Source organism: Ramularia collo-cygni (genome assembly GCF_900074925.1).
Source record: "Ramularia collo-cygni strain URUG2 genome assembly, contig: RCC_scaffold04, whole genome shotgun sequence".
NCBI lineage: Eukaryota > Fungi > Ascomycota > Dothideomycetes > Mycosphaerellales > Mycosphaerellaceae > Ramularia > Ramularia collo-cygni.
In genome coordinates, this window is record NW_019716258.1 from 924,173 (window position 1) to 947,900 (window position 23,728).

The 23,728-nt window shown below is 51.4% G+C and overlaps 12 protein-coding genes; 9 read left to right on the top strand and 3 right to left on the bottom strand.

The window, feature by feature from the left end:
* Positions 1 to 101: 101 nt before the first annotated feature.
* RCC_03461 (related to carboxypeptidase Y precursor) lies at positions 102 to 1,771 on the top strand (the record flags this gene model as incomplete). XM_023768747.1 has 2 exons in its annotated part: positions 102 to 1,144; positions 1,198 to 1,771. 2 exons carry the CDS (start codon positions 102 to 104, stop codon positions 1,769 to 1,771), a joined length of 1,617 nt encoding a protein of 538 aa, XP_023624515.1.
* A 305-nt stretch (positions 1,772 to 2,076) lies between these two features.
* Positions 2,077 to 2,790, bottom strand: RCC_03462 (uncharacterized protein; the record flags this gene model as incomplete). The annotated part of the gene is made up of 1 exon (XM_023768748.1): positions 2,077 to 2,790. The coding sequence occupies one exon, from the start codon at positions 2,788 to 2,790 to the stop codon at positions 2,077 to 2,079; it is 714 nt and encodes a 237-aa protein (XP_023624516.1).
* A 960-nt stretch (positions 2,791 to 3,750) lies between these two features.
* RCC_03463 (uncharacterized protein) lies at positions 3,751 to 4,320 on the top strand (the record flags this gene model as incomplete). Its single annotated transcript, XM_023768749.1, has 1 exon — positions 3,751 to 4,320. The coding sequence occupies one exon, from the start codon at positions 3,751 to 3,753 to the stop codon at positions 4,318 to 4,320; it is 570 nt and encodes a 189-aa protein (XP_023624517.1).
* Positions 4,321 to 4,675: 355 nt separating this feature from the next.
* RCC_03464 (uncharacterized protein) lies at positions 4,676 to 5,281 on the top strand (the record flags this gene model as incomplete). The annotated part of the gene is made up of 1 exon (XM_023768750.1): positions 4,676 to 5,281. The coding sequence occupies one exon, from the start codon at positions 4,676 to 4,678 to the stop codon at positions 5,279 to 5,281; it is 606 nt and encodes a 201-aa protein (XP_023624518.1).
* Positions 5,282 to 5,602: 321 nt separating this feature from the next.
* On the bottom strand, positions 5,603 to 6,604 carry RCC_03465 (uncharacterized protein; the record flags this gene model as incomplete). The annotated part of the gene is made up of 1 exon (XM_023768751.1): positions 5,603 to 6,604. One exon carries the CDS (start codon positions 6,602 to 6,604, stop codon positions 5,603 to 5,605), a length of 1,002 nt encoding a protein of 333 aa, XP_023624519.1.
* A 374-nt stretch (positions 6,605 to 6,978) lies between these two features.
* Positions 6,979 to 8,994, top strand: RCC_03466 (related to Pdr3p; the record flags this gene model as incomplete). XM_023768752.1 has 4 exons in its annotated part: positions 6,979 to 7,083; positions 7,149 to 8,031; positions 8,127 to 8,874; positions 8,931 to 8,994. 4 exons carry the CDS (start codon positions 6,979 to 6,981, stop codon positions 8,992 to 8,994), a joined length of 1,800 nt encoding a protein of 599 aa, XP_023624520.1.
* A 414-nt stretch (positions 8,995 to 9,408) lies between these two features.
* Positions 9,409 to 10,021, top strand: RCC_03467 (uncharacterized protein; the record flags this gene model as incomplete). XM_023768753.1 has 2 exons in its annotated part: positions 9,409 to 9,460; positions 9,513 to 10,021. The coding sequence occupies 2 exons, from the start codon at positions 9,409 to 9,411 to the stop codon at positions 10,019 to 10,021; spliced, it is 561 nt and encodes a 186-aa protein (XP_023624521.1).
* A 630-nt stretch (positions 10,022 to 10,651) lies between these two features.
* Positions 10,652 to 12,704, top strand: RCC_03468 (uncharacterized protein; the record flags this gene model as incomplete). XM_023768754.1 has 3 exons in its annotated part: positions 10,652 to 11,053; positions 11,108 to 11,410; positions 11,469 to 12,704. 3 exons carry the CDS (start codon positions 10,652 to 10,654, stop codon positions 12,702 to 12,704), a joined length of 1,941 nt encoding a protein of 646 aa, XP_023624522.1.
* A 212-nt stretch (positions 12,705 to 12,916) lies between these two features.
* On the bottom strand, positions 12,917 to 15,030 carry RCC_03469 (probable Nuclear protein localization protein 4; the record flags this gene model as incomplete). XM_023768755.1 has 4 exons in its annotated part: positions 12,917 to 13,062; positions 13,135 to 13,210; positions 13,282 to 14,755; positions 14,819 to 15,030. 4 exons carry the CDS (start codon positions 15,028 to 15,030, stop codon positions 12,917 to 12,919), a joined length of 1,908 nt encoding a protein of 635 aa, XP_023624523.1.
* Positions 15,031 to 15,467: 437 nt separating this feature from the next.
* Positions 15,468 to 16,366, top strand: RCC_03470 (related to endoplasmic reticulum translocation complex chain SEC66; the record flags this gene model as incomplete). XM_023768756.1 has 2 exons in its annotated part: positions 15,468 to 15,974; positions 16,037 to 16,366. 2 exons carry the CDS (start codon positions 15,468 to 15,470, stop codon positions 16,364 to 16,366), a joined length of 837 nt encoding a protein of 278 aa, XP_023624524.1.
* A 1,978-nt stretch (positions 16,367 to 18,344) lies between these two features.
* RCC_03471 (uncharacterized protein) lies at positions 18,345 to 19,790 on the top strand (the record flags this gene model as incomplete). Its single annotated transcript, XM_023768757.1, has 1 exon — positions 18,345 to 19,790. One exon carries the CDS (start codon positions 18,345 to 18,347, stop codon positions 19,788 to 19,790), a length of 1,446 nt encoding a protein of 481 aa, XP_023624525.1.
* Positions 19,791 to 21,130: 1,340 nt separating this feature from the next.
* Positions 21,131 to 22,339, top strand: RCC_03472 (uncharacterized protein; the record flags this gene model as incomplete). Its single annotated transcript, XM_023768758.1, has 1 exon — positions 21,131 to 22,339. The coding sequence occupies one exon, from the start codon at positions 21,131 to 21,133 to the stop codon at positions 22,337 to 22,339; it is 1,209 nt and encodes a 402-aa protein (XP_023624526.1).
* Positions 22,340 to 23,728: the final 1,389 nt, after the last annotated feature.

Consider the following 23,728-nt stretch of genomic DNA (forward strand, 5'->3'; position numbering starts at 1 on the left):
GAGAGGAGAACACCTCACTTCCACCACTCCACACCCGCCCATCTCGCACACTTATCTCAAGCCAAGCATCGCCCAAGCATCTCAAGACAAACATCTCCAAAATGGCGCTCTCTAGCGCCCTCTTATTCCTAAGCTACTTCTTACCAGCAGACGCCTCCATCGCATCGCGACATGCAGCAAAGCACAAGCAGGCCATCACAAAGCGACAGGAACGCCAGCAGCCATCGCGAGATAGCACAGACAATTACCTCAACAACAAGACACAGCCCTATTGGGTGAATGGTTCAGCTTTGCCAGAGGTTGCCTTTAACATTGGAGAGAGTTATTCGGGATTACTTCCTGTTGATGAGACCAAGGAGTTCTTCTTTTGGTTTGTTCCATCGACTAATCCAGCTGCGTCGAATGAAATCACACTCTGGTTGAATGGAGGGCCTGGATGCTCTTCTCTCGATGGATTCTTCCACGAAAACGGCCCGGTTATCTGGCAAGCGGGGACGTATCGTCCTGTGCCCAACACCTGGTCTTGGTCGAACCTCACCAACATGGTCTTTGTCGAGCAACCTGTTGGCACGGGCTTCTCTCAAGGTACTCCGAATGCCACCAACGAGAAGGACGTCGCCGACCAATTCCTACCCTTCTGGAAGAATTTCATGGACCTTTTCGATCTGCACAATCGAAAGGTTTACATCACCGGCGAGTCTTACGCCGGCCAGTACTGTCCATATATCGCTGCAGCAATGATTGAAAAGAACGACACTACCTACTTCGATGTCGACGGACTAATGGTCTACGATCCGAGCATCCAACCTCATGTCTCTATTGAATCATCAGCGTTGGCATTCGTAGAGTCTCACAAGATTGACTTTCCCTTCAACGACACTTTCAATGCCTTCATCCAAAACCGCAGCGAAGCATGTGGTTACAACGCCTACCTCGAAAACGGACTTCAATTCCCACCAAAGGGCCCCTTCAACAATCCTCCAGGTGTCAACTATACCGACAATTACGCTACTGAAGATTGTCAGGTGTTCGATCCCATCCTCGACGCCATCAATCTGATTAACCCCTGCTTTGACATTTATCAAGTTGGACAAATGTGTCCCCTACTGTGGGACTCTTTGGGCTTCCCTTCAACGTTCTACCTGTGAGTCTGCTCGATCGTACGGGCGAAATCATGACTGATAATCTCTCGCTCAGACCCATCGGCTTTGACCAGCCATACTTCAACCGCACAGATGTGAAGAAAGCAATCCATGCGCCAGAAAATACCGACTGGAAGATTTGCGCCGACAACCCCGTTTTCATTGGGGACGATGGTGACACATCTCCAGAATCCGGATTGACCGGCGGTCCCCTCCAAAAGGTGATTGAGAAGACAAACAACGTCATTGTCGGCCACGGTGATCTCGACATGGTTCTCATCGCCAACGGAACATTACTGACGCTCAACAACCTCACTTTCAACGGCATGCAAGGTTTCAGCCAGCCACCCACCGAGCCCTTTTATGTTCCTTACCACGATGACCCAGTGGAGGGAAGCATCGCAGGCGCTGGAGTTTACGGTGGATACGTCACAGAGCGAGGGTTGACGTTTGTGGTCATCATGTTCTCGGGACATGAAGTGCCAGAGTACCAGCCCAGTGCGGGATATCGGCATTTGGAGTTTTTGCTGAGAAGGATTGGGAGTTTGAAGGAGGTTAGTCCCTTCACTACGCAGCCACATGTGGTGCAGCCGAATGTGACTTTGGGACGTGGGACTTGGTGGAAGTAAGAGGTGGAATTAATCAACTTTCGTAATGGTGTTCATGACGACAGAATGAAACGAGGAGAGTGAGAAACTGCTTTTACCTGAAAGCCGAGAACATAGTCTTCCTCCGACATAATGCAAAGTCCAATTTCCAAACACCGAATGCTCCTAGCCAGAAAGTGCTTCGTCCTCTGCCCTCCTCTCAATTACTTCAACTCGATGCTGAATGTCGTAGGTTAGAGGCCCTTTCACTTTCCTCCATCAGCCGAGTGGGCCGCCAAATGACTCTGCTTCTCAAGGATACTGTCGGAGCTACTTGAAAGCCGTCGCTACTTGTTCTCGATTTTGAGCGCAGCTGCAAGCAAGGAGCGAAACTCGGCAGCCCGCTTTTTCGCACAGGATGATCCACCACATGGGCGAGCATGCGGGTTGCGCGTCCACTGAATGACGTCTAGGACACTTGTGAGAAGCTTTTGTTCCTTATACGAATTGTGTAACTCCCGGAGAAGGTTCTTCGAGGCACTCAAAACTCGAGGCAGTGGAGTAGGATGCGGGTGCATGCTAGTCGTCGGGCAGACATCCTGGTGGTGGATGGTGATCTTTCGGAGGCCTCTAGCTGGAAGAAGAGAGTTGAAAGCGGATAGAGCGCTGTGTTGAAAGTAGCCCGACCATGCGATCTTGATATAACGGAGCAATCGGGTGCGCTCTCCGAGCATGGCCACAATCTTCTTAATATCTGCGGTTGTACGAAATTCGAAGCAATTTTTTCCGTAGAGTATCGGGATGGCCTCGGCGTAGATCTTATGGTTAACAAAGATGATTGCGGACTTGATTGGAACTGCTGGGACCCATTCTTTAGTCTCCTTGTTGTAGATGCGTCTACGGTTACCTTTCCGCGGCGGCCGTCCGCCCCGCCTAGCGAGTATTCCGCTTATCGTAAGCGCGATCTGGACGGGCTCATCTTCCTCGAGCAGGTATCTATAGATCTGGCATCGCGTCTCCACCGGCAAAGTCTCAAAGGTGGCCTTCTGGGTACTCGACATTTCCTTCAATGCGAATGGGAGCTAAAGAAGGTCGAGATTCTGCCTCTGTGCTTCAGAGTGTCTCTCGTATGTTTGCGATTTCGTGTAGGATGAGAAGAGCTTCGCGCGTTTGTCCCGCGCTTGCGATGACCTGGGGTTCGGTGGATCTTGCGTCAAGAGAGTGGAGCTCCGAGGCCTTCGAGGAGGAGCAATGCCGAGTCCGGACAGTGCTGTTGTCTGCACGCTGCGGAGGCAAGAGTTGTTCAAGAGTATGAGCACAGTCAAGGTTGAAAGCGGATCAAGTGGATCTGTTGGAGTGTTGGTGGTGTATAGAAGAGAATGGAAGGTGATGCAAACTTCGGAAGGGTATAAATTACGCACTCAATTATGAAAGCTGGCCTCACTTATCACGTCTTTTGATGAGTCACTGTCTTACAGGTATTCAACACCGCTTTTACTAGCGTCAACTCACTTATTGAAAAGACAGCTGTCTTATCCATGATAATAGCAAGCTAACGCCACTAGCGTGGGCTGGCGTGAAGGTGAGTGAAGTACCCCTCTATGCCACTTTCACCTCAGATGTGACAATGTCAACTTCTTGATGTTCACATGGAGCCGGCAATCACCATGCGGTCTTTCCCGTGTGGCTGAATACCTGGTAGATGGACAAAGTGAGCCTGGACTGTCTGAAAGCCGATAACAAATCCAGATACACACACGACACCGTCTATTTGCTGGATGTGATGCTCGGGTTGTCGCGGGCGGTAGATTCGGCACAGAATGAAGTCGGATGCCACGACCCAGTAAAAATCCAGTGCAAAGGTAGGAGCAGTTGTAGCAGCACCTTGGGATTTACCCTGCGCTTGCCAAATCTCAGCAATGGCGATTTCCTTCATTTTTCTCCTGAACGGTCATTTGCTCAAGACATCCGCATCACCCTACCACCACATCACTCAAAGCAATCAATAATACCCAAGCATCATGTCTTCTGCGATCACCAACGAACGCTTCGAAGATCTGCCTCTCGACGAACAAGTTCGACAAAGGATTGCCATTGCGATTTGGGACATGCAAGAGAGGATCCCCATCGGAAGCCTCTTCATCGCGCTATACATTCGTGGAAACCCGCCAAAGAAGGATGACTTTCACTGGGTCTTTTACCTCCACCAGGAAGAGCATGCTGGTACAAAATACCACGACACCAGCTCACCAAAAAGATGGATGGCCCGCCATCGTAGACGCGGCTACATACTCAATGATTTCCTGCTTTGTGTTCTGATCGCAATTGGAAAAGTGCTGCCTGGCAAGTTCGAGGATCTCGAACGGATAATGGATTCGCACAACCAAGCATGGAACAGCATCCCGGGGCTTTCATGCCGGGTGTGGATTTGGATGGTTATGCAGGATCTCATCAAGGAAGAAGTCGTCTGGAGTAGTGGTACGATTTATGAATTAGAGGCGGAATGCTTGGCGTTTGGGAACCAGTACAGCGAGGGTGCTTCGCGGAACGAGCAGCCACGGCCTGTGGTTGTGTCTGCTAGTTATATGTGAGGAATCCTCCTTGGGGCTGTAAGCTAGCTCCAGCATGCGTGCACACGGTTCATTAGTACTCACTGAATCGCTTGTATGCTCCTCAATGAACTCACATGAATATCATGAGACAAAGAGTGACTGTCGCCATATGCCAGACCCTCTCGGCTCACAGTCCTGTTGCGGTGTCAGCTGGCTATCAGCTGCGTTCGAGAGCATGTTCATGCGACTACAAAAGACCACACTTCTCGAACAAGAGTCTTCCGATACATCATCACCATAACATCGACTCCAACCTTCATCCACCTCCTCCTTCATCCGACTCCTCCGTCATCCACTTCTTCCTTCGATCACTTTTGCACCAGCGTCAGACACAATGTCCTCCACCCCCAAGAAAAACGACATGAAGAGCCCAGCCAAGAGCCGCCAGGAACTCGCCAAAGAAAAACAACAAGAGCTGAAGACTCGACGTGACGCAGTCAGTGAGCTGCAGAAGAATGCATATGGCAGTCTCCCAGTCGGCGGTCTCTTCATCGCGCTGTTCGTGAGCGCCGATCCCCATCAGAGCGACGCTTTCCATTGGGGCATCTACCACCACGCCACCAGCTTCAAAGGCACAAAGTACCATATCACAGGAAGTGCCGGACGGTGGATTGCAGCGCACAGCGATGCCCGAAACACCTTCAAGTCACAATCTCTCTCCGTCCTCGTCCAGATTGGACAGATCCCACAGTCTGCGACCGACCAGCTTGATCAGATCATGAAGTCGCACGACCACGAGCTCAACAATCTGCCAGGACTCACTTGTCGCGTTTGGGTCTTCACGGTTGTGGAGAAATTGGTCGCGGCGGGCTTGCTCACTATGACGGGAACGACCAGTACGTTGGAGGATGAGTGCAAGGCGTATGGAAATCAGCTCAGCAGCGGCGACGCCCAAAAGGATCAGCCAAGACCCGTTGTCAGATCTGCGATTTGCTCTTGAAGGTATCTCTTGGGTAGTATGGAATTGCTGAGGAAATGGTTGCTGAGCTGGGATATTGACAGACGGGCTGTTCTTGGAGAGTCACATCTGGAGGGTTGGAATTTGGCGGAATTTGGCGGCAGCGGGCTACTCATTCTGGGTTAAGGATTCTCACTCAAGCATACTAGTCTCGGCCACAATACCAAGCGCTGAGCAAGGCTGAGGCGGGTTCGAGGTCTCAAATGCAGACACGAAACGGAGAGCGAGATTTGCTTTTTGGCGGGATGATTTTAGGAAAGTACTTGCGGAAACGGCGTACGGAATGAAACGTAACAGTATTACTCACCAAGCGTATGTACCCCCTGTCAGCCTGTGCAATGCCCTGTCGCAAGCCAGTTCCTTACTGTACTGATCGCCACCCATCCACGCCGCTGTTTGGCTCCACCAGCTGTCTTTGCTCGATCTCATTGCTGTGGTGAACTCCCAATACTCTGGATACCAGCCACCAGTTTCCCAATCTAGTATGCCAGACAAATGACCGTCGTCCGTGACGAGGATATTGTGTGCTTTGAGATCGCCGTGAGTGAAGGTGACTCGATGGGAGAGCTCACGAAGCTTGGTTGCTTCCGCAAGCACCTTATCAAACTCCACTTCCGAGTCTTCCGATCCGAATCCCTCGGCAGAGACTGGACTGAATAGATACTGATAGAGTTCACGTTGGTCTGAAAATGGGCCCATGGAATTGAATGGAACCCGTGTGCTGTGGATCTGAGTTCCGAGAGCTGAGCAGATACCTTCGCCGTATGGAGAAGTCCACTTTCGCATGGCAGCGATACACTGCTTCAACTCCGTGAGCCAGGGGCCTTCCACCTCGACATCCAGGTCATCGGCAGAGTCGAATAGGTCAATACCAGGCAGTCTTGTCATCAATATCGAAACGATAGGCTTGCATGCGTAACCTATGTGTTCTCCGCTTTTCGAGAAGATGGGCGGCCTGTTGGTGCTGCTGTAATGCTCTCCACAGGATAGGACCTTGGGCACTGGCATTCCTGCAGCGCGCGCCATCATCATCGCCGCCACCTCCTCAACAGACGTACGCTCAGTCTGCTTCATAACCAGGCCGAATGGTAGATGCGCGTTATTGCACTCATATGGCAGTTGGAACCAAGCGCAGTACCATCCGGACAGCTTGATCAGCGCGTTGTGAACATAGCCCGTAAGTTTTCGCTGGAAATGACCGGGGATGCGTGGAGTAGGAGGTGTTGTAGTACGAATTGGCTCTCGCATTGGACAAGGCCAGGTGTAGTCTGGGCGCAAGCAGCGCGGCGTCCACATTTCGCTCATTTCTGCTAATCGATATGTCTTGTGCTGTTGAAGCTGGAAGTTTCGAGATTGCTCAGTCAGCGCAGGRGAATTCTAAGCCCACCACGCTTTCGAGACGTGATCTATCGGGAGCCGTCCGGCTGCGACTGGATAGACTTGATCGCATGGCACGTGCCGATGTTTGTTGTTATGGAAGTAAAAGTGAAGTCGGCGGTGGAGACTGCTGTGACAAGCCCAGATTGTGCGCTAGCGGATCGGTCCGCTCAACCGATCAACGCTTACCGAAAGACCCTTACCTCTTCTATCAAAAGTACGTACCTACTTTTACGGTATGGAGCTTCTCCTCTTCCCCTCTTTTCTTCCCAGAAATCCAATCCTACGGTAATCGCCGAGACATGGAGTCTGCTGAAGGCGATGTAGTCAATGGCGCGAAATCAAAGTCCAGCACGACCCAAGGACAGAAACGACAGCGGCAGAGAGCCAAGCAGGCTTGTGAACCCGTGAGCTTCCGGTACTTCTTGTCGTCTCAACTTCAACCTCGCTGACTCGTATTCCCACGTTCAAGTGCCGGCTGAGAAAGCGTAGATGCGATGGCAATCAACCGTGTAATATGTGTTCGCAGTTTGATTACAAGTGCTACTTCGAAAGACATCCCCGGAAGCGTAGCAAGCTGGTCGAACAGCATGCCCTGGCCGATGAACAACAGCTCGAGGTTGAGAATTCCGCTTTCATCAAGTCGGAAATCTCCCGGAACAGCCAGCCTAGCATCGAGGACATGACCAAGATGCAATCCATGGAGGCCAACTCCGGTATAGCATTCACGCGCTTGCTGGGTCAGCGTCTGGACCCATCCTCTGGACCGAAGCTCTTCACTTTCGGCTGGAATCTAGGTAGCAATTCGTACATTCCGCCTTTGATGCCGCCGATTACAGACATTCTCGACCAGGACCTCATGACCTCTCTCGCAAACCTCTACTTTGCGAACGTTCACCCAATCTACGGCTTCCTCGGCAAGCCGTGGGTCATGGACAATCTTGCCCTCCGATTCACCAACCCTCAAGCGTGTGAGGTGCCCGAACATATCTTGTGCGGCGTGGCGGCTCTCGGCATTTTATTCTCGACACAAGATCTCAGTGCGATTCTCCCACAGCTGATCGATGTTCAAAAACAGTATTTGGAGAGCACAAGTACGATGCTACCGCCCTGTCTGAGCGATGTACAGTCGTGGGTCTTGCGCTGTCTAATACTTCGGGTGACCGATCATCCCCATGCTACGTGGTTGGCAACCTGTACCACAATGCACCTCGTCGAGTCTGTTGGACTGCAGCTGGAAGCTAGCAGTTCCGTTCTACATCCTGCCACGATTGATGTCTCCAATGATCCAGAGCTACGGCGGCGGACGTTTTGGGTTGCCCGAATGCTCAATTCGTGGGTCAGTTTCGAATACGGTCAGTCAAGGGAGATGGCGTGAAGCGAAGAGATTGCTCCTCCGAAGCTAGTATCTCATCAGCTCTCCTGGCATGATGCTAACAACCACCCATAGGTCGAACGCGGGTGGCATTACGCGGCATCACCGTCAGCCTACCAGTTCCAGAAGGCCCGGAAGACCACACGGCGGATTACATCGACTTGTACAGTATCTCATGTGCTCTGGATCCCGAACAATCCGATTCCAAACCAGGCCAGTGGGAGGAGGATTATCTAGAAAGGCTCGACGCATACCAACCCAAACACGATGGAATCGCCTTGTCCAAAGCCAACCTTGGTCTCTGCGGCTATCGTCGATTGCGAATGGCGAATCCTAATCTGTCCTCGCCGGTCATCGACAGGATCATCAAGATAGGTCTTGACGGTCTCGCTGCAGCAAGACGAATGGCCGAGCAAGGTATGCCGTGGTGGCATGTCGCAAACGTACCATTCCAGGTTGTTTGTGTGTTCCTCGCGATGGATGAGAGAAAATCACTATCGCACTTATCTACGGCGATGCGTACGCTGGAATTTGTCGTCGAGCGTTTCCGAACAACCGCCATGAAGGACGCCTTGAAGACTGCACGATTTCTCATTCGTCTGTCGAAGAAGCGAAAGGATGAGGACTCAAACGTGCTGGCAACGACATTACAGAAAGCCCCTGCGGAGTTTCAATCGCGGCTACCGTCGGTGGAGAGGAATTCTCCGCATCCAGCACCAGTCTTGAATGGTAGTGTCCTTATCCCTGCTGAGGAGAACCCCATGACTGCATCGAGCAGTGAGGACTGGAATCTTGAAGCACTCAATGACTCCCAATTCGACTGGTATGTATCAAATTAGGGTGTTGCACATGGGAACGGCAACTAACGCAGATGGATAGGACCTACTTCCTACAAAACGACGTACCTCTCTATCACACTTTTGCTCCGGATGGCACGATGTGAATATAAGCTCTGTCTGCAGCTCGAGCGAAATTCTGTGGAACAGTCTTGCTCGCGGATGATATTCAGTATCCTCGCAAGACCACATACCCCCGCTTATACCGCCGCATTCGAATGCATTGTGTTGGAGATTCCTGATTCGGAGGTTTACCAGCAGATCGCCAAACACGTGCGTTCCTGCATTAGCGCGACGACCACCCAACGATTGGCTCCAGGAATTTCTGTAATGGTGATGTAACTGACTTGGCCAGGCGATGCGTATCCATGACGATTTATTACCAACAAGAGGATATGGTGGTCCTTTGTTCTGAACGATTTACATCCTCATTCATCACACATCTTGTTGCACTCACAATCTGCCATTGTCTCCAATAACTTCGCCGCATTCCACATCACCATCCCACAAATTTGGACAACATGGCGACCAAGCAATCAACCTCGATGAAGCCGATGATGGAGAACAATAGTGGTAGGTAGTCTGGGGAATYCAATATCTCCAGCTCGATACTAATAAATCGTAGTCGCTGGTGGCCGACTAGGATTTTTCCACAAGGGAACGGGATTCTATCGCGACGGCTTCTGCAGAACCGGCTCCGAAGATTCAGGCAACCACTCCGTCGCAGCAACAGTTTCCAAAGGCTTTCTCGATTTCTCAAACTCCAAAGGCAACAATCTTGGATCTCTTTCCGACGGACAAAAGTGGTGCCTATGCGCAAGCAGATGGCAGGAAGCGATGAAGGCAGCTCAAGCAGGCAAGCTAGCCCACGAGGATGTCCCAAAGGTTCACTTGCACGCTACACATGAGAAGGCATTGGACGTTGTGAGCTACAAAGAGTTGAAGCAGTACGCCGCGCAAGGAGAGGCGACATCTCAGCAGGGAAGGCAGGAGGCGCATCACAACCCGGAGTCGCAGGGAGGACTCGTGAAGGAGAGTAAGGAGATTGGGAGTGCGCAGCCGAGTATTGCGCCTGGTCAGGGGAGCCATTGGAATGGTGGAAGCATGACCGAGTCGAGTGGATCGAGAGGTTGAAAGAGCTGCATTGAACCTATTGCATTGACTGTCTAGCGTACCTGCTACCAAAAGCTTGTAATGAGACCCAACATATTCGAATGGCGAGATTTAGGTATTGGTATTGGCGGAGATACCAGGTCAACTCTCAAACGCAAGGTGAGACGTCAGTCATGCTCATTTGGAATTGTAAAGAAGATGTAAGTCCTAACCTCAAGCATTCACAGTGCATTCTTAGCATGCGCAACTGTTTTCTCCACGGGATATGTGCAGCGCAGACCAAATATGGAGAATCTCACACTACCCCAACCCTAAGGTAACCCTTGGTGAACACAGCCAGTTCGCCCCAACTTCACACCCATCTTCCCAACCAACGTAACATCGTCAACAATGATTTATAAGGAGAACATATTTGCATCATCACACATACACGTGAGCTAAGCTTGCTCATACGAGAAGCTTATCAAGAAAACACCTTCCTGCTCCGGCAAAAATCGGCAGTGAGAGCATACAGGAACGATCTACACTATCTGCAAGAAGCACTCACCATGGAGTACCACTTCCCACCTATCTTGAGAGATGTCTCTTCCATAGTCACAACATCAACACATCAACACATCAACATCAACCGCCAGAAGCATACTCAACGCCATGCTTGCATCACTACTGGCTTTGGCCAGTATTATCATCCCATTCTCCGCAGCAAAATACTCAAGCGATCTGCAAGTCTTCCCGCCGGTTCTTGCAATTTCACGTGCCGGAGAAGCGGAGCTCACGGACTCCTTCGTCCATGCATACGTCAAGCAGCCTGAGAAGCCAACGTGCCAGGGGAATCTGATGAACCACACCTTTGGGGCTTCATACTATAAGCCTTTTGTGGGGGAATACAAACCGCCAGAATGCTCCTTTAACCGTGTCACCTGGAATATGACCGTCAGCGTGGCGGGAAGACAGTTCGACAGACTTGGATGGGTGTTTCTGGGAGATGTCGAAGTCTGGAGACCTTCCACTGCCGAGCCGACGAAGGATGGCATCTTCTATACATATCTCAAGGTCTGTCATCTTCCTGTCGCTTCCTCAAGTAGCCTTTGCTAACTATTCTGCCAGGACATGACGCCCTACCTCTCACTCCTCAAAACGGAGCAGAAGTTGACGTTCGAGTTGGACAACATTGTGTATGGGAACTACACCGGATCGTTCAACGTAACATTGTCCTCACAATTCTTCATGACGGACATTGTACCTTCTATTCCTGCGGACAGGATTCTGGGAGTCACCGACAAGACATCCAGTGGTGGACCAGTACCGTTCACTGTGCCCAAGAAGGCCGCTGCTGTTGCCTTGAAGATTCCGCAGAATGTCAAGCGGGCGGTCTTTACTTTGTCTGCGACTGGGCAGGCTGATGAAGAGGTGACTTCAACGACACTCCCGAGTATACTCGCAATGACAAACTAACACGACCTCGCAGTTCTGGTGGAGCAACGTTCCCAGCACCAGGACAGCGACCTTTGGATCCGCAGGAACACTCTACGGCTTCTCACCTTTCCGCGAAGTCCAGCTTCTAATCGATGGGAAGCATGCGGGATATTCATGGCCGTTCCCCGTCATCTTTGCGGGAGGAGTCATACCAGGATTATGGAGGCCCGTCGTCGGCATCGATGCCCTGGACTTGAAAGAGGATGAGATCGACGTCACACCATTCCTACCTCTTTTGTGTGACGGCCAGCCTCACACGTTCAGTATCAAGGTTGTGGGGCTGGAAGATGATGGCCATGGTAAAGCTGTAATCAGTAGGGAAGTAGGAGACTATTGGCTCATCTCTGGGAAGCTGTTCCTCTGGCTTGACGAGGAGGGACATGTCACGACTGGTTCGGGGACACCCTATGTCCTTGCTCCAAGCAACTGGCCTTCCGTTCATTCGGAAGTAAGCACCAACTCCGATGGAACCGTCAACGAGACTTTGGGCTACTTCGCCTTCGTCAGCCGGGAGTTTTTTGCGTCGTCAATGCTCAACCTAGCTAATGGGAAGACGTTCCACGCCGACTGGAAACAATTTCTCAATTTTGAAGCTACAGGCAACCTCACGAATGGAGGCAACAACCAGGTCAACAAGCAGCTCACTACTGGCTTTAAACAATCTTCTTCGGGCTACGCTCAAGACTTCAGCTATCCCTTCTACGCCCTGTCCACAGTCGACCTCTCCAACAACGCGGCCGAGATCCATGCGGTTATCAATCGCAGCAAGATGGAACGTGTTCTTGGTTCCGCAGTCCTGCCGAGTGGGATTGAAGGATTCAAAGCAGTTGGTAAGGTTGAGGAAAGGGCGGGCTCGAACTTGGTCACGTCCCAGAATTCTACAGCGACATATATCGCGCCGGCGGGAGGCTCGAACATGACTTTTGGGACCACATCGCAAGAAATGAAGCTCGAGAGTCTTATCGCGAGTGAATCTTCGACGGCTGGTGTAGCGGTGTTCCCGGACGCGACGATTGGAGGAATTCTGTTTGAAAGGCGGGTGGATGCTGTCAATGGGACTATCGTGGATGATGAGGCTCTTGCTGGAGCTTCTGTGTATTCTGGTGCAGTCGCGCTTGATCCAAAGAAAATTCCGGAAGATCTGGTGCTCGGTGGCATTCCCGGACGAGGTGGGAGATGGAAGGGAATGTTGACGAATCCGAATGGTTACGAGTCCTTGATCATTTGAAGGGTGTACCTTGTGCTTTTTGCAGGGTTATCTAGAGACTCTCATTAATGCTCAATTGTTCAGGAAGATGGATCCTTCACACTGAGAGGCTTCATCGTCTATTCATCCACTCCATCCCTGCTCAGAATACCAGTCCAGCCAGCCATAACGTCGTCGTTCACTTTGCAGTGACCATCCTCCACACGGTAATAATCTCCCCCATAAAGGCATCCTCATCTCCCATTCGCCGCACCGGGACCAGCACCCAAATCCACTCCTCGCACCCTCTTGACCAGAGAAGCCGTCGACGAGTCCTCGCTGAACCGCTTCACAGGCCGATCCTTGAATTCCTCCAACAAGGCCACCAGCGTCAACCAGCCTAGAAGAAGAAGATTATTACGTTAAGAAAGCACTTACATCTGGTCAAGGATCGTGGTAAGAGTGCGCCAACCTGGAGTATGCATCAACGCCGCGCCCATGGCCACGTCCTTGGCCACCGCCGTCTGACAGAGGAGTTTCATTTCGTCCTACAAACATCATCATCATCGTATTAGCAAGGGAGACTTTTGGAATGTGTTGGGATGGGATGGCAACATACGTCTGATAAGATTCCCAGTGAGTGCACGTAGCAGAGTAGATGAAAATCCGAGACTGCCACCACACCTTGCGGGGTATCCAGGGCGATGCGATTCGCGCCGGCTTTGAGCAGCTTCTGTAAATCCCGCGTCTCCTGAAGCTCGCCCAATGCGTCGCGGTTCTCAATGGCGAAGTCGAGCTTGGCGAATTTRGGTGAGCTCTCGTTTGGAAAGCCATGGGTGAGAGTCACCAAAAGGTACTCCACAGGGAACGAGGGCTTGGCGTTCTCCTGAACATTCCGACCATACTCGTTGACCTTTCGGTAGAAGACTTCTGGGATGTATCGCTTCCTCCCCAGCGCATCCACCTCCTCCTCATCCTGCACCAACATCACACTGRGCTCTGCAGAGGGCTCAACAATGTCCGCCACACACATCTCCACTGCTGCGTTGGAGGCTTGGTAGGCCGAGATTGCGATGGCGCGGGTATCGTCGCCGGATATGACGCATGTGACAAAGTTGCTGCCGAATTGTCCCGTTTCACTCCATTTTGATGGGCGCGGATATCTGGCTTGGTAGCGTGCGGCAAACACAATCTCTAATGAAGACAGGAAGTAGGAGTCGATGTGGCGTTTGCAGACGGCGTCGCCTTGTTCGGGGTCTTCCGGTCGGACGAGGTCGGTGAAGATGACGCCCACACGTTGTAGACCGCACGACTCGGCGATCTTGTCGATTTCCTCCTCCTTCTCCCAATCGCCCAAGGTCACACCATCCACCTCATCGTCCTGTGGCGGCTCATAGATGGACTCGACCACCGCCTTTGTTCCCAAGGGAACCAGATCATACGCCTCGTAGTGTCCGTAGAGATAGCCTATCCGCTGCGCGCCACCCGCTCTGTAGAAGTTGAGGAATTTGTTGACAATCTCCGACTGCGCGAATTCGACGTGATCGACCATTCGATATTCCTGCGGTTGCAGACTGATGGCCGATGGCTGGCATTTGGTGCAAATTCCGGCGGGAAAGGGCTCGTGTCCGGAGGGGCAATTGGGGTTGACACGGAAGTATGGTTCGGTGAGGGGTGGCATGTACGAGCTGCCGGATTGGTACTTGTTTTTGCCCTGGTTGACCTTTCGGRGGTATGCGTGGTATGAGAGGTGCTTGATCTTGTTGTCATCAAGGTAGGTCTTGTCGTAGGGCTCGAGGGGACTGCAGTGGTCGCACATGCCCTTTGCTCCGTGCGAGCACATCATTTCATTGCGCTTCCTCTTGATTTTACCATCCTGCTGATCCAACCGCTCATCCAGGGCGGATTGTTTGACCGACTCCCAGGGATTCTTGATCAGCTTGGGTGCGGTGGCGCTGATGGGGATCTTGACGCTCGTGGCCAGCTCTTCCGCCTTGACGGCATTTCCGCTGAGTTTGTTGGCGGCGACAGAATGTCCGTTTGTGGCGGTGGCGGCTTGTTGGGAGTAATCGAGGTAGATTTGTGTGCCGTGTCTGAATTGATTCAAGTGTCAGTGGATGTCAGGCCAATTCATCATCACATGTCCATCAACGTACGTGAGACCGAGACGTGCAAAGGTGACGGCCTTTAATGAATCAATCGGCCGCGCTTCGCCTCCCGTCGGCTTGGGACTGATGGTCACGGAGCTGGGAATCGTGTCCGCCGGCAGCTTTTCGAGCACCGCGGGCAGGATGGTGGGGATTTCCGTGTTGGGCTCGACTTGAAGGCGGAATTGCCCATTTTTCGACTGGAATCGGAGGATCATCATCGCATGAGCGTCGTGGAGGTGGATGAGGGGGAAGGGGGGGTTGTTGGGGTGGAAGTGTAGAGAGAAGGTGGATTGATTGTCGATGTCGTACTGTAATGAGGTAGCTCGCCTGGAGCTTTGTCAAATTGTGGCTACGTAACTTTGGCGTTTCGCTTGACGCGTGAAGATGGATGAGATAAGATTGCTCGGATCTGAGCCGAGAAGATCAAAGGGAAGGGATCGCCCCGGCATCATCCTTTGCGCGTGAAGTTGACACCTGGATGAATGGATTAAGTTAACTTATTCACAGAAACCTCCGCACCTTTCCACAATATCACGCCCTTTCGTGTGATCGACCCCACGCACCAAAACTCCTCGCAGTCACAAGACGACACCATCATCTGGGTTATACCATCCAGCATCACCGTCTCCCCGCGCATTGCGCCCCGTCCGCCGCCATGGACAACACCACGTTCAACAGCACCTTCAACGCGACCTTTGGCAACAGCTCCACAAATGGCACATCAGACGGCTTCACTGCAACCCCACCGAAACCATTCTGGACCAACTTGCTCCTTCCCGTACTATACATTGGCATCCTCGTTGGATCCCTCCTCACATTCTCCTCCACATACCGCAAACGCCAATTATCCAAGCAGGCGCAACTGGAGAACTGGTTCCCCCCGCATCGTCAAAGAAACATCTACCTCAGTCTGCTGCATTTGGATCCYAAGGAGTCGAGCGAAGAGGGCGAGAAATCGTTGAAGCAGGTCCCAGACTCCATCTTGAAGGCCGCGTTGTTGAGGAGAGCAGTCGAGGATATTGAGCGCATTGTCAAGCTACGCGCCAGCAAGCCTGCATTACAATCCTTGCTACAGAGAGGGAGTGTCGGGGATGAACTCTGGCAGCGATTTTTGAGGGAGGAAARGGAGATGGAAGAGGAGGTTAAGGACGTTGTTTCAGAGGTGAGATTGACCATACATCACATGTGAGGATTGGAATGCATGCTAAACTGGCTAATCCACAGGCGAACGCATTTGTCCCCGGCTGGGGTCAAGTCATCTTCCAATCCGCCAACGAAATCAACCAGAATCGTCTCCTGAAAGAGCGCAGCGCGGAGATTCAAGCCAAACTTGAGGGAGAGAAGAGCTGGTGGGAGCAGAAGCGTGCGGGAGCCAAGACGGAACTTCTCAGTGAGCTTGGGTTGGAGGACGACAGCGCATCCGCGCCCCGCCCGCAAACGCCCAAGAAGACCAACAGTGATGACGAGGCCGTGCTAGTCGAGGCGGACGTGGAGGGTCCTTCTGGCTCCAATTCACAGCCTGGGAGTGCCAAGAAGAGAAAGGGCAAGAAGTAGATGATGGATGACTGCGGGGAATATTACATTAGGTACTGGTGTATGAGGAGCAAGCGGCATTGGGACGGCGTCACTGGCGCCGACGGTATGACATGCATGCGTTGCGGGAGAAAGTCATGGTCATTGTCATTGATGAGGAGCGAATATTGAGGCCTGTTCATCAGTTGACAGGTTGCTAGCAATTAGCAGCATGGGAGTATTGAGAGTGTCGATGGGAAGGGAAGTTTTCTGAACAGGCGTCTTACCATTCCTGATTCTTGGTGATCAAAAGCAAAGGCTCCTCTCGCTGCAATCCACAATCTTGCGAGGATTGCCATGCACCAAGGCTGTGACGCTCAATATCAACAATACATCTCCATTGTAAAGAGAGAGAGCATGCTGCACTCAAGTACAATGTTTGTCTGTCTGTCCCTGATCGTACGACGACATTCGCTGTATCCCTGATAGCAAGACGACAATCACTGCATCATTCTGCCATGTGGGAGAATCTACCGAACTTACCTACCTTACCTGACAATCTCATCCAAAACTTCCTCAAGAACGACTGCCTGCTCGTATGCATAATATAGGCAATCATCCGAAGTAGCTTTGAGATGAGATGAGGTCACATGGATTTCTTTCCAATACGGTCCTGGGTACCTTAGTTAGTTGCGATCCGAGAATCCCTCTCTCCATCTAGACGAAGGACGTGATCAGCAGGAACGGAAGGCATGATGTCCTTCATCTCTCGTGCTAGACAAGGAGCACCCTTCCACGAGCAACGCGCATGACACGTCTTGCACTACTCCATCCTTTGGAGAGTGACGACACCGAGAACTGTACTCGTGATGTGTTTTCTCCCAGGCCAGTGGATGGATACGGATATTCTACGCTTGTCAATGCCGATGGATATTCGGAGATTCCAGCCAGTCCAGACTAGAATAGAAGGAGCACAAGTCTCAACTAGAAGGAAGGATGGCGTGGTCTTCTTTCCAGTCTCGTGATCATTCGCACTCCCATCTCGTGATGTGATGCCTCAATTCCTGTGTACAAAGAAATGGCGGGCATTTTCCTTGGGCAGGAGAAAGACGTTTGTTGTTGTTGTTGTTGAGGGGAAGCGGGCGGCTTTCATCGGCCCAGTCCAGCCAGCCTTTTCACAATTCCAGTCTCGTGACATTGTTCGTTTGCAAAGTCTTCTCTATTCCAATCTTTCGGTGCTCGTGTCCATGGCCTGAATAATTCCAATTCCTCATCAGTGCGTGCGTGCGTGCGTGCGTGCGTGCGTGCGTGCGTGCGTCCTTCCCCGCCAGTCGAGCATCCTGCAAAACGTAAGAGAAAAGGTAGAGTCAGCAGAATTGCGTGGCACATGACCACCAAAGGTCGGCAGGGCCTTCTTCCCCAGATTTTCCCGTGGTTTCCATTACCCCATCCCGCCAACGTTTTAGCTAATCCTCCTCCATTCCCAACTCCTCGTGCTCCATCAAGTGCCATCACGCCCTTGCAAAGAGATTTTCTCTTGACTAACGCCTTTGCTGGGTTGGCTGTGACGGGACGTTGCCAAGGATGTGGTGGAGAGTCATTCATCATTTCATTCTCGTTCGTTCGGTCGGTCGGTGCTTTTGCTTGCGCGCCTGCTTGCCTCCTCCGCATGCACGCGAGAATGGTGTCTGGTGACGGGTGATCAGAGAAATTTTCCTGAATGGCGTGCATGATGAGCGGACGGACAGGACGGAAAGGAAAGGAAGGGAAGGGAAAGGTGGCATCCCAATGCCAATGCCAATTCCCATCCGTTGGTACTTATATGAACCAGCCGTGGGTCACATGCGTAAGACAAAGACAAAGAAGCCGCCTTGCTTTTCTTTTATTTTCCTTGCCTTGCCTTATCTACATCCACTCACGACGCTCTCTCTCTCACTTACCTCTCACCTCATCGCTTGACATCAATCAAGCCTCGCCTATCTATCTATCTGTCTATCTATCTTGCACCAACACACCCAGCATGATCCACGTGTTACCCTTTGAGATTCTCTCCGACATCCTCCTTCTCGCCGCCAAGGCGAATGAGGAGGAAAACGAACGCTTTACATATGGTCTCTCCCAGACCTCTCTCCCTCTCGAGCKCGCAAAACTCTCCCGCTATRTCCGTGGACCCGTGACGGCCGAACATCTGCGATGGGATGCCACCCAGTCCATCCGTCAAGTTTGCTCGCGCTGGCACGACTGGGCTCTTTCCTACAACCTCGAGCATGTGTTTGAACGAAAGGGCTGCGGATCCGAAAGATGGGCTGAACTATCGCGCAACCGCCGCAAGTACAGTATCTACGAACTGATCGATCGACCGTCCGGCCATTCCGTCTTTCAAGATCCCGTCGGTTCCCTCCGCAAGACCGACAATACCTTCCACAACCTTCCCCATCTCACCAAACATGTCCGACGACTGTGGTTCAACGGCTTCCACACCGCCGAGACCGACAAGCACATCCTCTCCATTGTCTCCGAGTGCGACCATCTCCAGTTCCTTAGTGTGCCCTGGACCATCCTTCGTCGGAGTACAGTGGATGACTGGATCGATTTGTTGAACCTCAACACCGGTCATGGAAGCGCCCTGCAATCTCTGGAGATGTTGGCCGTCTGTCTGCCCAAGAACCAGGCCCAAGCGCTCGAGCATGGTACCACTTCCAACCCATTGTTGGATCCTCGAGTCGATTTCTCCGGCCTGAAGCGTCTGAAGATCTTCGGCAACACCCTACACAACCCAATCACCGACACCGACCTCTCCCTCATCGCCCGCACCGCCACCAACCTCGAAGCGCTGGATGTCTCCAACATCAGCACCATCTCGGTCGCCGGCGTTCTAGCCCTTGTCAAGGCCTCGGCTCGTACCCTGCAAGTCCTGGAGCACTCTCCCCGCTCCGACGATGGCTTCTACCACCCCAACCCCGGCCAGATCCCCGATGACGAACACGTCTGCACTCTTCTGACATCTCTTCCCCGAATGCGCGACTTGAGCGTCAGCATCCCTACCATGTGCCCCTCCCTCTTCAGCGACGAGAATGTGCAATGGGAAGGAGAATGCCAAGTCCGCGCGCTGGACATTTGTGGCTGTTCCCCTTCCACCCCCGGTCCCAAGCGTGCCATTGCGTTGAAGAAAGTGTTGAATGCAGCAAAGGGACTGATGGCCGCCCGCGAACGCATGCGCAAGAATCTCTCCCTCGAACTCTTCTTCGCCGGCTGTATCTTCGACGTCGGCAAGGGATTGGTGCATGGTGACTTTGTCGTCGCAGAGGTTCGCAGTCATGGAATCTGGCCACGGCACCGCACCGTCAGCATGAAGGGACCCTATGGAACGACGGGCGTGTATGGAAAGGAGGAAGGAGCTGTGTGGGATGCGGTGGGAGAGGAGGAGTTTCTCGAGGGAGTGGAGAAGGGGTGGATTCAGCTGTGATGATGTGATGGAAGCAACGGTTTAATTATCTCTCTACTTTCAGCGAGCATTGTGAGCGGATTCGGTTGGTTCCATCGTCATTTTGGCTGGCGACTGCGGTTTGTCGGATTGGGAAAGCAAACAACAGACGATTGCGATTATGATGATGATGATTATGATAAGAATGATGATGATAATTTATGAAAGGGGAGGAAAGAAAAGCATCACGGCCGGCTGTAGGGAAGTTGGGCGAAAAGTTCAATGGGATGGCATGGGATAGGATTGGATGTTATATTTGAATGTATACTTATTATAACCGATTGAGAAATTACTTTGCTTCATCATATTATACAGCGCCTATTCAAGTGTATGAATCAAATAAGGAGGTCTTTCTCCGCTGTATGGACCGAAATTATCGAGCCCGAGATACACGGTCTGCTAACCCTGCTATGATCAACTTAGTCGGCTGTGAGGTCGTCACTACTTGAAAGCGATGTCGTAAGGGGATGGAAAAGCAATCGACATACCATAATTCCCTCCCGCTGCGATTTCCGGACTAAGGTAGCTCAAGACTAACTGACAATTAGGTGGCATATGCATTCCAAGCCAAAATAATATCTAGAAAATTATAATTTATGCAAAGAAGTAAGTGAAATTTCCAACTCCGTAGTAAAATCTCCTTTAGCTATTATACCTTATACGCAGCCTCTAGACCCTCCTACCCGCAATCCCTTTAAAGAATCCTACGCGTCTACTATAAAGGCCCCTCTGCGTAGATCTAGGCTGTGGTATAGGGAATCGCGATATAGGAGATGTTTGGCGGCAAAAAATGTCTCTCCGCCTAGCTAGCTGGTATCGATACTTATAACCTTTATATGAATCGCTACACAGACATGGAAGAATCCAACTAGACAAACCCCTTGGATAGGCTAGAGTGTTGATCATCCCAAGCCTCGCTAGTAGCTAGCAGCAACGGGCCGACAAAAAATCTAGAAGTTTCACCTGGCTCAAAGCATGTGACAGTACGTCCGTGCACGCCAGCCTCCCTCCCTTCCTCCCTCTCAACCCGCAGGCATGACAATCTTCAACMACAAAACATGTCATCACACCAGACTTGATCCAAGCCCAAACAACAACTGTCGACAACAAATCCTCCTCTCACCCAGAAACGGGACTGGAAATACTTGGAAGTGGTCTGTTGGACCTTTCAACCCCTAACTTCCACCATCCTCAACATCCGCGCGCACTCGAAGCAGTCTGTTCACAATCTCCAACCAATCTCCGCCGCTGCACAGCGCGCGCTAGAAGGTTCCTCTCATACCAAGTACAACGGATTGTACAAAGAACAGCCAGCCAGCAAAATGAGTCCTTCCCACCTCACCACCCAAGCGGCACCCATCCCTCGCTACCCACCCACCTATCAACACCCAAATTCCAACAAAGACCATTACCAATACTGGCGCTACAGCACAATGGAACTCGCAAAATTCGCAACCAGTCTCGGACTCCACCTTCCCCACCCAGACGTCCGCGGGAGAGTCATCGACGCCCTACAAAAATCCGGCGGCGAAGCTCCATTTCCTTTCCTCAGTTTACCACCCGAGCTGAGGAATATCATCTACGAGGAACTTCTCATCAAACGACCAGACTCCCCGATTCGCCACCCACAGATCTTACGTACTTGCAAAGCGATCCGGGACGAGGCGACCGATATCCTGTATGCCGAGAACTACATCACCGTCCACGTCCACTCAGACCGAATCGAAGTGTCAGGTATACGCTGTGCAGGCGGTTATAATCCCGCCGGAGACAGCCGCGCACTGAAAGATAGTCGTCCAGAGAAAGTCGAAGAGATTATCTGGCCGAATTTCCTTCGTCAAGCCTGGCACATCGCTTTAGAAGCCCCGGAAAACATCTGGTACTACGACGCAGCCCAAACGATTCAAGTGTGCAGTTCGCGCCGTGAGATTGCCACTAATAATGTCTTGTACTCTATTTGCTCGTTCCTCAGCTCTGGACAACACTGTCTCCGGTACATCGACGCCTATGATTGTCTCTATTTAGGCGCCTCGAAAGATGAAATCCGAGCAGCTCTCTACCCTGGGAAACTCATCATCAAGACAGAGTACAATTCTGAGCGATGGGATTATCATGAGGGTAAGCGGGTAGAAGCCTCTCTCCACGACGAGACAATCTCTGCGCGAGCTGCTACACTCCGCAAATACGTGCGTCCATCGAATTCCTTGCTACAAGAAGTCGCATGGTGCTTTTGTAAAATCACCACGGAACCTAGAAGTACGACTTGGAAACAGCTGGCACGTTCCTTTTTATTAGGTGGGAAATGTGTCTTTTGGGCAAAATTGAATGCTATGGGATATTGTAAGCCTGAGGTGATTGATGAGCAGCTTAAGCGCATGGTTTGGTTGCTTAGAGATTTGATGGGGACGGATTGGATTCGTAATGGTCGAGTCGGGATCAAGGAGGAAGTTGGACAGTTGCTGCTTCTTGATATTGAGCTTCGCGCTGCCAGTGTTGCTCGAGAGGAAGGTCAGGCGGTTGCTGCTTTGTGAGATGGCGTCAAGACGGATGGATGGTGAGATGGTTTTGCGTTCTTGTTGATCTGGCCCGTGCTGGCTACTACTTTGTTCTTGGGAGTTTGGGGGGCTTTGAGGCATTAATGTGGGTTAGGGCCGAGAGGGCAGGTTTCTGTTGCCGTGGCATCGGCCGTTATAGTGACTTTTGAGGCTCGAAGTAGGTCGAGGCAGTGGCGGAAACATATTAAATCGGAATGAACTCCAAGATCAACATCCTCGTAAACCTCCCGTCTCGTCCCTTGAAGCTCTGTAGATACCTATTACCCGTGTCCAGAAAGGGTTCAAGTCGAAAACAATCTCTTCCTTTAGCAGAGAATCAAGCGATCAATATAAGAGTTCTCCCATATATCGAGAGTCTTCAACTTTAGCAAGACATGGTTTGATTGTGGTTTATTGTTGTGATGGCTTGATCAAACAAGCAATAAAAGAATCGTGGCTCTTTAATGTGGTCCAATACTTCTATCAACCAAATCAAGAGGTCTATATTATCAAACTGTAGTTAGCCTATGCTAAGCATACCCAACCGTCAAACGGGGCTCGTTGGAACGGTTTTGTCCAGCTCACGACTAGATTTTCTAGCTCTGGGCTGGGGGGAGAGCAGGGGGGAGACTAGGCATAGTAGAAGGAACATGCATCCTCACTACATCTCACGCCGCGTACTTCGATCCATCGTCTGTTCCGTATGTATGTTGACTACCAGCACAATTCTGCCCTGTGTATAGAAAGTTCCACAACCTCGTAGTRGATCAGTCTACAAGTCCCCAAGATCTACGGATAACATATAATATTCGTAATACTTATTCGAAACGGAGGAGATTCTTGTCGTGGACCAGAAATCTCAATTCATTCCACCGGCATGTCGTCTCGCTGTAATGCTTGGATGACACCATAGCTCAATTTGATCGTCACACTTTTAAGTGACCTTCATACACGTTGTACATCAAAGACCACAAGTAAGCTAAGCCGCGTTGTAAGGATCATAATCATGCTCCCCATCCTCATCCTCATCACGCGAAATTCGATGAATGGAAAACATGCGTCCAGCCGATTATATCGACTTGATAGCGAATCGACCGTGTATCTTAGTAAAAATCTACTCCCAGAAATGGAGTGTATCTAGGTACTTCCAGACAAGTTCCTAGGAGAACAAAATAGGAGCATGCGTCTATTTCAAGACCCCTTCAATTTCGCAACGAAAGCAGCCGAGTATTCCATTTTTCCGCGTAAAATGCGTGCATGTGATGTCTTTGATGCTGCCGTACATGTAGACTCGGGCGGATATGACCTCTTCAAAGATGTTGGAAGGCTATACAATGAGATGGAAGGCCATGGGACGGGATAGTGGACGGGGCAGATGTATCCATC